The sequence below is a fragment of the Oncorhynchus keta genome, unplaced genomic scaffold (genome assembly GCF_023373465.1).
Source record: "Oncorhynchus keta strain PuntledgeMale-10-30-2019 unplaced genomic scaffold, Oket_V2 Un_contig_29230_pilon_pilon, whole genome shotgun sequence".
Classification (NCBI taxonomy): domain Eukaryota; kingdom Metazoa; phylum Chordata; class Actinopteri; order Salmoniformes; family Salmonidae; genus Oncorhynchus; species Oncorhynchus keta.
In genome coordinates, this window is record NW_026286441.1 from 1,416 (window position 1) to 13,260 (window position 11,845).

Below are 11,845 nucleotides of genomic sequence, written 5' to 3' on the forward strand. Positions count from 1 at the left end.
CATCTCCTCCATCACTCCATCCTCCCCTCTCTCTCTCCTTCATCACTCCATCCTCCTCTCTCTCATCTCCTCCATCACTCCATCCTCCCCTCTCTCTCTCCTTCATCACTCCATCCTCCTCTCTCTCTCATCTCCTCCATCACTCCATCCTCCCTCTCTCTCTCATTCATCCCATCCTCCTCTCTCTCTCTCTTCCATCACTCCATCCTCCTCTCTCATCATCTCCTCCCATCCTCCTCCTCTACTCCTCCATCACTCCATCCTCCTCTCTCTCACTCCTCTACTCAATCACTCCATCCTCCTCTTCTCCCCTCCATCACTCCATCCTCCTCTCTCTAACCCCTCCATCACTCCATCCTCCGCTCTCTCCCTCCATCACTCATCCTCCTCTCCTCCATCACTCCATCCTCCTCTCTCTAACCCTCCATCACTCCATCCTCCGCTCTCCCTCCCATCACTCATCTTCCTTCTCCTCCATCACTCCATCCTCCTCTCTCTAACCCCTCCATCACTCCATCCTCCTCTCTCTAACCCCTCCATCACTCCATCCTCCGCTCTTTCCCTCTCCATCACTCATCTTCCTCTCCTCCATCACTCCATCCTCCCTCTCCTCCATCACTCCATCCTCTGGGGAGGCAGTGTGAACATAGTGCTGGTGTGTCATCATAGTGGTCTCATAGTGGCTGATGTCACTTGCCACCCTGGCCTGGATCCTGTCCAGATGTTATTGATTGTGACATGGTGTGAGTTGAGTTGTGGCTCTGAGGGGGGGACTGGGTGAAAACACATGAGACATATTCTTCATGGTCATCTCTGTCACATACACACACACACACACACACACACACACACACACACACACACACACACACACACACACACACACACACACACACACGCATCTCTGTCACACACTGTCTGAGTGACAGATACACTACACACACATGCACGCGCACACACACACACACACACACACACACACACACACACACACACACACACACACACACACACACACACACACACACGCATCTCTGTCACATACTGTCTGAGTGACAGATACACCGCACACACACACACACACACACACACACACACACACACACACACACACACACACACACACACACACACACACACACACACTGTCACACACACACACACACGCACCCTGTCACACACTGTCTGAGTGACACATGTAATTATGTCAGACGTTTGTCATCCTACACAGCTCAAGGACAACAGGACACACCATAGTGCTGTAGCAGCTACTGTTACACTAGGTTACAGCCTCAGCTACTGTTACACTAGGTTACAGCCTCAGCTACTGTTACACTAGGTTACAGCATCAGCTACTGTTACACTAGTTTGTCATCCTGCCAGCTCAAGGACAACTAGGTTACAGCGTGACTGTTACACTAGTGTCTGGCAGCTCCAGCTACTGTTACACTAGGTTACAGCCTCAGCTACTGTTACACTAGGTTACAGCCTCAGCTACTGTTACACTAGGTTACAGCATCAGCTACTGTTACACTAGGTTACAGCCTCGCAGCTACTGTTACACTAGGTTACAGCAGGCCAGCTACTGTTAATTAGGTTACAGCCTCAGCTACTGTTACACTAGGTTACAGAAAGGCCAGCTACTGTTACACTAGGTTACAGCCTCAGCTACTGTTACACTAGGTTACAGCCTCAGCTACTGTTACACTAGGTTACACCAGCTACTGTTACACTCCAGGTTACAGCATCAGCTACTGTTACACTAGGTTACAGCATCAGCTACTGTTACACCAGGTTACAGCGTCAGCTACTGTTACACTCAGGTTACAGCATCAGCTACTGTTACACTAGGTTACAGCGTCAGCTACTGTTACACTAGGTTACAGCGTCAGCTACTGTTACACTAGGTTACAGCATCAGCTACTGTTACACTAGGTTACAGCATCAGCTACTGTTACACTAGGTTACAGCGTCAGCTACTGTTACACTAGGTTACAGCGTCACCTACTGTTACACTAGGTTACAGCGTCAGCTACTGTTACACTAGGTTACAGCATCAGCTACTGTTACACTAGGTTACAGCGTCAGCTACTGTTACACTAGGTTACAGCATCAGCTACTGTTACACTAGGTTACAGCCTCAGCTACTGTTACACTAGGTTACAGCATCAGCTACTGTTACACTAGGTTACAGCCTCAGCTACTGTACACTAGGTTACAGCATCAGCTACTGTTACACTAGGTTACAGCATCAGCTACTGTTACACCAGGTTACATCAGCTACTGTTACACTAGGTTACAGCGTCAGCTACTGTTACACTAGGTTACAGCGTCAGCTACTGTTACACTAGGTTACAGCATCAGCTACTGTTACACTAGGTTACAGCCTCAGCTACTGTTACACTAGGTTACAGCATCAGCTACTGTTACACTAGGTTACAGCATCAGCTACTGTTACACTAGGTTACAGCATCAGCTACTGTTACACTAGGTTACAGCATCACCTACTGTTACACTAGGTTACAGCATCACCTACTGTTACACTAGGTTACAGCCTCAGCTACTGTTACACTAGGTTACAGCGTCAGCTACTGTTACACTAGGTTACAGCATCAGCTCCTGCTACAGCAGTACATTAAGCCCTGTCAGTTGTGTTACGTCTGATTCAGTAAAACGGTGTTGATGAGACGTGTCCTGCCAACGTGTGGGGCTGTCAGTTGTGTTATGGCCTAAGTCGGCACGGTTACAGCCTACATCAGTGATGTGACTGTGTGTCCCCTCCTCAGATGAGACGTGTCCTGCCAACGTGTGGGACTCTAAGAACCGCGGGGTGAACGGCACCCAGAGAGGACAGATCGTCTGGAGGCTGGAGCCTGACCTTACTTCATGGAGCGTGAGTATAGTGTGTGTGTGTGTGTGTGTTAATGTTTATGAAGGACTGTTTGTGTGTTCAGGATGATTAGAACAATAGAACTCTTCTGTGTGTGTTTGAACAATATGACTCTTCTTGTGTGTGTTAGAACAATAGAACAAGAACTCTTCTGTGTGTGTGTTCAGGATGATTAGAACAATAGAACTCTTCTGTGTGTGCGTTCAGGATGATTAGAACAATAGAACTCTTCTGTGTGTGTGTTCAGGATGATTAGAACAATAGAACTCTTCTGTGTGTGTGTTCAGGATGATTAGAACAATAGAACTCTTCTGTGTGTGTGTTCAGGATGATTAGAACAATAGAACTCTTCTGTGTGTGTGTTCAGCATGATTAGAACAATAGAACTCTTCTGTGTGTGTTCAGGATGATTAGAACAATAGAACTCTTCTGTGTGTGTGTTCAGGATGATTAGAACAATAGAACTCTTCTGTGTGTGTGTTCAGGATGATTAGAACAATAGAACTCTTCTGTGTGTGTGTTCAGGATGATTAGAACAATAGAACTCTTCTGTGTGTGTGTTCAGGATGATTAGAACAATAGAACTCTTCTGTGTGTGTGTTCAGGATGATTAGAACAATAGAACTCTTTTGTGTGTGTGTTCAGGATGATTAGAACAATAGAACCTTCTGTGTGTGTGTTCAGGATGATTAGAACAATAGAACTCTTCTGTGTGTGTGTTCAGGATGATTAGAACAATAGAACTCTTCTGTGTGTGTGTTCCTTCCTCAGCTGAGACTAAGATCTGCTTTAAGTACTATCATGGAGTGAGTGGAGGCCTGAGAGCAACAACCCCCTGCATCACCGTCAACAACCCAGGACTTCCTGTGAGTTCTGTGTGTCTGTCTGTTTATGTTTATGAAGGAGTGCTTATGGACCAAGTAACTGTATGCCAGATGGTGTAGCTGCATCTTAGGCAAGCTTATCTGTTTTTTTAGAGAGAGAGGTGTGTGTGTGTGTGTGTGTGTGTGTGTGTGTGTGTGTGTGTGTGTGTGTGTGTGTGTGTGTGTGTGTGTGTGTGTGTGTGTGTGTGTGTGTGTGTGTGTGTGTGTGTGTGTGTGTTTAGTGAATATGTCTTTAGATATCAATCTGAATATGTCTGTTGACTATATTAGATATCAATCTGAATATGTCAGTTGACTATATTAGATATCAATCTGAATATGTCTGTTGACTATATTAGATATCAATCTGAATATGTCTGTTACCGTATTAGATATCAATCTGAATATGTCAGTTGGACTATATTAGATATCAATCTGAATATGTCAGTTGGACTATATTAGATATCAATCTGAATATGTCTGTTGACTATATTAGATATCAATCTGAAATCTGAATATATTAGATATCTGTTGGACTATATTAGATATCAATCTGAATATGTCAGTTGACTATATTAGATATCAATCTGAATATGTCAGTTGACTATATTAGATATCAATCTGAATATGTCTGTTACTATATTAGATATCAATCTGAATATGTCTGTTGACTATATTAGATATCAATCTGAATATGTCTGTTGGACTATATTAGATATCAATCTGAATATGTCAGTTGGTCTATATTAGATATCAATCTGAATATGTCTGTTGGACTATATTAGATATCAAGCTGAATATGTCAGTTGACTATATTAGATATCAATCTGAATATGTCTGTTCTATATTAGATATCAATCCATGTCTGTTGGACTATATGATATCAATCTGAATATGTCAGTTCTCATATTAGATATCTCTGAATATGTCCTCGTTGAATATGTCCTATATTATATCTATCTCATCCCCATCTCTTTTTCTCTCCACCCATCTATCCCCCGCCTCCTCTCTTCCTCTAACCCTCTCCCTCCACCGTACCTCCCTCTCCCTCTCTCCCCTCCACCTCCTCCTCCCTCTCTCTCCCTCCACCGTACCCCCCTCCTCCTCTCCCTCCACCGTATTCCCCCCCCTCCCTCTCCTCTCTCCCTCCCTCTCTCCCTCCACCTCTCCACCTCCCCCCCTCCCTCTCTTCCTCTCTCCTCCACTGCACTCCCTTCCCTCCCTCTCTCTCCCTCCACCGCATTTCCTCCTCCCCTCCTCCTCCACTCCCTCCGCCTCAATTCCAATGTAAGGGGTTTTATTGTTCCATGGGAAACGTGTATGTTTCCATTGCCAAAGCACCGTACTTCTAGATAATAAACAAAAGTGAATTAACAATATATAAATTAACAAAAGAATAGATATTTGAAATGTCATATTCCTCTTCTATACAGTGTTGTGATGATGTGCAAATAGTACAGAATTCTCCTCTCTCCTCTCTAACATAAATATAGTTGTATTTACAATGGTGTTTTTCCCTCTCTCTCCACCGTACCTCCCCTCCCTTCTCTCCTTCCACTGCATCTTCCCTCCCTTCTCCCTCTCCACCGTACTCTCCCTTCCCTTCCTCGCTCCACCGCATTTCCTCTCTCCTCTCTCTCCCTCCACCGTACCTCCCCCTCCCCTCTCTCTCCCTCCACCGTACCTCCCCCCTCCCTCTCTCTCCCTCCACCGTTACCTCTCCCCTCCCTCTCTCTCTCCACCGTACCTCCTCCTCTCTCTTCTCTCCCTCCACCGTACCTTACCTCCTCTCCTCTCTCTCCCTCCCACCGTCATCTCTCCCTCCTCTCTCTCCTCCACCGTACCTCCCCCTCCCTCTCTCTCTCCCTCCACCGTACCTCCCCCTCTCCTCTCTCTCCCTCCACCGTACCTCCCCCTCCCCTCTCTCTCCCTCCACCGTACCTCCCCTCCCTCTCTCTCTCCTCCACCGTACCTCCCCTCTCCCTCTCTCTCCCTCCACCGTGCCTCCCCCTCCCTCTCTCTCCCTCCACCGTTACCTCCTCCCTCCCTCTCTCTCCCTCCACTCGTACCTCTCCCCTCCCTCTCTCTCCCTCCACCGTACTCTCCCCCTCCCTCTCTCCTCTCCTCCACCGTACCTCCCCCTCCCTCTCTCTCCCTCCACCGTACCTCCCCCTCCCTCTTCTCCCTCCACCGTACCTCCCCCTCCCTCTCTCTCCCTCCTCACTCGTACCTCCCTCCTCCCTCTCTCTCTCCCTCCACACGTTACCTCCCCCTCCCTCTCTCTCCCTCCACCGTACCTCCCCCCTCCCTCTCTCTCCTCCACTGTACCCCCCTCCCTCTCTCTCCCTCCCCCTCCTCTCTCTCCCTCCCCCTCTCTCTCCTCCACTGTCACCTCCTCCCTCTCTCCCTCCTCTCTCCCTCCACCGTGCCTCCCCCTCCCTCTCTCTCTCCTCCACCGTACCTCCCCCTCTCCTCTCTCTCCCTCCACCGCTACCTCCCCCTCCTCTCTCTCTCCTCCACCGGTCCTCCCCTCTCTCTCTCTCTCCCTCATCCGTATCTCCCTCCCCTCTCTCTCCTCCACCGTACCTCCCCCTCCTCTCTCTCTCCCTCCACCGTACCCCCTCCCTCTCTCCTCCTCTCCTCCTCCCTCCCTCCTCCCTCCCTCCCTCCCTCCTCCTCCCTCCACTGTGCCTCCCCCCCTCCTCTCTCCTCCACCGTACCTCCCTCCTCCCTCTCTCTCCTCCTCCACCGTACTCTCCTCCCTCTCCCCTCCTCTCTCCTCCTCCACTCGTACCTCCCCTCCCTCTCTCTCCTCCACCGCGCCTCCCCTCCTCTCTCTCCTCCACCGTACCTCCCCTCCCTCTCCTCCACCGTGCTCTCCCCCTCTCCCTCTCTCTCCCCCTCCACCGTACCTCCCTCTCCCTCTCTCTCCCTCCACCGTTACCTCCCCCTCCCTCTCTCTCCTCCACCGTACCTCCCCCCTCCTCTCTCCTCCCTCCACCGTACCTCCCCCCTCCCTCTCTCTCCTCCACGTCCCTCCCCCCCCCTCCCTCTCTCTCCCTCCACCGTACCTCCCCCTCCCTCTCTCTCTCCCTCCACCGTACCTCCCCCTCCCTCTCTCTCCCTCCACCGTGCCTCCCCTCCTCTCCTCTCCACCGTGCCCCCCTCCCTCTCTCTCCCTCCATCCGTACCTCCCTCTCCCTCTCTCTCCCTCCACCGTACCTCCCCCCTCCCTCTCTCTCCCTCCACCGTACCTCCCCTCTCCCTCTCTCTCCCTCACCGTACCTCCCCTCCCTCTCTCTCCCTCCACCGTACCTCCCCCTCCCTCTCTCTCCCTCCACCGTACCTCCCCCTCCTCCTTCTCTCTCCCTCCACCGTGCCTCCCCCTCTCTCTCTCCTCTCCCACCGTACCTCCCCCCTCTCCCTCTCTCTCCCTCCACCGTACCTCCCCCTCCTCTCTCTCTCCCTCCACCGTACCTCCCCCTCCCTCTCTCTCCCTCCCACCGTACCTCTCCCCTCCCCTCTCTCTCCCTCCACCGTACCTCCCCTCTCCCTCTTCTCTCCACTGCACCGTACCCTCTCCCCTTTCCTCTCTTCTCCCTTCCGCGTCCTCCTCCTCCACTCTCTCTCCCTCCACCTGTACCTCCTCCCTCACCTCTCTCTCTCCTCCACCATGTACCTCCCCCTCTCTCTCTCTCTCCCTCCACCATACCTCCTCTCCCTCTCTCTCTCCTCCACCGTACCTCCCTCTCCCTCTCTCTCTCCTCCACCGTACCTCCCCCTCCCTCTCTCTCTCCTCCACCGTGCCTCCCCCCTCCCTCTCTCTCCCTCCACCGTACCTCCCCCTCCCCTCTCTCTCCCTCCACCGTACCTCCCCCACTCCTCTCTCTCCCTCCACCGTACCTCCCCCCTCCCTCTCTCTCCCTCCACCGTACCTCCCCCTCTCCCTCTCTCTCCCTCCACCGTGCCTCCCCCCTCCCTCTCTCTCCCTCCACCGTTACCTCCCCCTCCCTCTCTCTCCCTCCACCGTACCTCCCCCTCCCCCTCTCTCCCTCCACCGTACCTCCCCCTCCCTCTCTCTCCCTCCACCGTACCTCCCCCTCCCTCTCTCTCCCTCCACCGTACCTCCCCCTCCCTCTCTCTCCCTCCACCGTACCTCCCCCTCCCTCTCTCTCCCTCCACCGGCCTCCCCCTCCCCTCTCTCTCCCTCCGCCGTACCTCCCCCCTCCCTCTCTCTCCCTCCACCGTGCCTCCCCCTCCTCTCTCTCTCCCTCCACCGTACCTCCCCCTCCCTCTCTCTCCCTCCCTCTCTCTCCCTCCACCGTGCCTCCCCCTCCCTCTCTCTCCCTCCACCGTACCTCCCCCCTCCCTCTCTCTCCTCCACCGCACCTCCCCCCTCCCTCTCTCCCTCCGCCCCTCAATTCCAATGTAGGGGGGTTTATTGTTATGGGAAACGTATGTTTACATTGCCAAAACAAGTTACATAGATAATAAACAAAAGTGAATTAACAATATAAATTAACAAAAGAATAGACATTTGAAATGTCATATTATGTCTATATACAGTGTTGTGATGATGTGCAAATAGTACAGAAGGGAAAATAAATAAACATAAATATAGGTTGTATTACAGTGGTTGTTTTCTCTCTCTCTCCACCCCTCCATCTCTCCTCCTATCTCCCCTACCCTCCTCTCTTTCTCCTCTACCCCCTCTCCTCCATTCCACCATCCCTCCCCCTCTCTCTCTCTCCCTCCTCCAAACCTCCCCTCTCCCTCCCTCCAAACCTCCCCTCTCCTTCTCCCCCTCCCTCCCATCCCTATCACTTCCTGAGTTCACTAATACCAGCTGGCACAAATTAATTTGATATGAAATTCAGAGCGTTAATCTTCCAATCGGAGGGAGCGTCTGGCAGGCAGCCATGTTGGTTTTATGACAGGATCTGACAGATTACCAGACGTCCAGTCCACTTGATCTCTCTCTCTCTCTGACCCTCCTATATACAGTATCACTCTCCAAAATATCTGTGTTATACTGTGCTGTACTGCTCAGTGTTGAACTGGATATTGATATATCTCAGTGTTGAACTGGATATTGATATATCTCAGTGTTACACTGTGCTGTACTGCTCTGTGTTGATGGTATATTTTCCAGTCTTGTTGGCCCTCAACCATAAGTCTCATGTCTGTGGTCCTATACTAACATCTCTCAATGGTTGAGTTCCCGTCACAGCTCATCTCCCATTGGTTGTTTCCTTGCCAGGTTAGAGCCGAGGGTCAAGCTGAGGGCCAATCAGTGACAGAGAACTGTCGGAAACTCGTCAGCTTCACTTTATCAGGTCAGTTATTGTTGATTGGTAGCTTGTCTCAATCTACACTGGTCTGGTGTGATCTGCACTGCCTCCTGTGGTTGAGATGTGTTACTGCACTTGACCTCCTGTCAGGCACTCCTGGACCAGAGTTGCCTACCGACCCCTGGTATACAGCCACTCCTGGACCAGATTTGTCTACTGACCCCTGGTATACAGCCACTCCTAGACCAGAGTTGTCTACCGACCCCTGGTATACAGCCACTCCTGGGCCAGAGTTGTCTACCGACACCTGGTATACAGCTACTCCTACCGACCCCTGGTATACAGCCACTCCTGGGCCAGAGTTGTCTACCGACCCCTGGTATACAACCACTCCTACCGACCCCTGGTATACAGCCACTCCTAGACCAGAGTTGTCTACCGACCCCTGGTATACAGCCACTCCTGGGCCAGAGTTGTCTACCGACCCTGGTATACAGCCACTCCTGGGCCAGAGTTGTCTACCGACCCCTGGTATACAGCCACTCCTAGACCAGAGTTGTCTACCGACCCCTGGTATAGAGCCACTCCTAGACCAGGAGTTGTCTACCGACCCCTGGTATACAGCCACTCCTAGACCAGAGTTGTCTACCGACCCCTGGTATACAGCCACTCCTGGGCCAGAGTTGTCTACCGACCCCTGGTATACAGCCACTCCTAGACCAGAGTTGTCTACCGACCCCTGGTATACAGCCACTCCTAGACCAGAGTTGTCTACCGACCCCTGGTATACAGCTACTCCTGGGCCAGAGTTGTCTACCGACCCCTGGTATACAGCTACTCCTAGACCAGAGTTGTCTACCGACCCCTGGTATACAGCTACTCCTGGGCCGGAGTTGTCTACCGACCCCTGGTATACAGCCACTCCTACTGACCCCTGGTATACAGCCACTCCTAGACCAGAGTTGTCTACCGACCCCTGGTATACAGCCACTCCTGGGCCAGAGTTGTCTACCGACACCTGGTATACAGCCACTCCTACCGAGCCCCTGGTATACAGCCACTCCTGGGCCAGAGTTGTCTAGCGACCCCTGGTATACAGCCACTCCTGGGCCAGAGTTGTCTACCGACCCCTGGTATACAGCCACTCCTGGGCCAGAGTTGTCTACCGACCCCTGGTATACAGCCACTCCTGGGCCAGAGTTGTCTACCGACCCCTGGTCTCTCTGTAGAGATCCTAATGTGTTTAAAATAAATGTATTATTTCATTATTCTGTGTGTGTGTGTGTGTGTGTGTGGTATAACTCCACAGCTCTAATATGTGTATCTGTGTAGACACTCATGAACTTTATATATTTCCAGTATATTTCCAGGATACATGGTATGTGTCTTTCTCTATAGATATCCGTGCGTTGGGTCTGAAGAAGGGGATGTTCTTTAACCCTGACCCCTACCTGAAGATGTCCATCCACCCTGGGAAGAGGAGTGGCTTCCCCACCTTCACACACCACGGACAGGAGCGCCGCTCCGCCATCATATCTAACACCACCAACCCTGTTTGGCCTGGAGAGGTGATATACACACACACACACACACACACACACGCACGCACACGCACACACACACACACACACACACACACACACACACCCAGGCACACACACTGGACACACACACACACACACACACACACACACACACACACACACACACACACACACACACACACAGGCACAAACGCTAGAGCACAACACACATCCAGGCACAAACGCTAGAGCGCACACACACACACACACACACCCACACACGCACACACATCCAGGCACAAACGCTAGAGCGCAAACACACACACACACACACACACAGCACAACACTATCACACACACACACACACACACACACACACACACACACACACACACTGTAAAATCAAATCAAATCAAATCAAATCAAATTTTATTTGTCACATACACATGGTTAGCAGATGTTAAATGCGAGTGTAGCGAAATGCTTGTGCTTCTAGTTCCGACAATGCAGTGATAACCAACAAGTAATCTAACTAACAATTCCAAAACTACTGTCTTATACACAGTGTAAGGGGATAAGGAACATGTACATAAGGATATATGAATGAGTGATGGTACAGAGCAGCATACAGTAGATGGTATCGAGTACAGTATATACATATGAGATGAGTGTGTAGACAAAGTAAACAAAGTGGCATAGTTAAAGTGGCTAGTGATACATGTGTTACATAAGGATGCAGTCGATGATGTAGAGTACAGTATATACATATGCATATGAGATGAATAATGTAGGGTAAGTAACATTATATAAGGTAGCATTGTTTAAAGTGGCTAGTGATATATTTACATAATTCCCATCAATTCCCATTATTAAAATGGCTGGAGTTGGGTCAGTGTCAATGACAGTGTGTTGGCAGCAGCCACTCACTGTTAGTGGTGGCTGTTTAACAGTCTGATGGCCTTGAGATAGAAGCTGTTTTTCAGTCTCTCGGTCCCAGCTTTGATGCACCTGTACTGACCTCGCCTTCTGGATGATAGCGGGGTGAACAGGCAGTGGTTCGGGTGGTTGATGTCCTTGATGATCTTTATGGCCTTCCTGTAACAACGGGTGGTGTAGGTGTCCTGGAGGGCAGGTAGTTTGCCCCGGTGATGCGTTGTGCAGTCCTCACTACCCTCTGGAGGAGCCTTTACGGTTGAGGGCGGAGCAGTTGCCGTACCAGGCGGTGATACAGCCCGCCAGGATGCTCTCGATTGTGCATCTGTAGAAGTTTGTGAGTG

The 11,845-nt window shown here is 51.0% G+C and overlaps 1 protein-coding gene across 1 annotated transcript; it reads left to right on the top strand.

Moving 5' to 3' along the window:
- Positions 1–3,615: 3,615 nt before the first annotated feature.
- Positions 3,616–10,612, top strand: LOC127923306 (E3 ubiquitin-protein ligase HECW2-like; the record flags this gene model as incomplete). The annotated part of the gene is made up of 3 exons (XM_052507262.1): positions 3,616–3,756; positions 9,014–9,089; positions 10,443–10,612. Coding segments are annotated over exons 1-3 (387 nt in total), but the record flags the coding sequence as incomplete, so codon positions are not given.
- Positions 10,613–11,845: the final 1,233 nt, after the last annotated feature.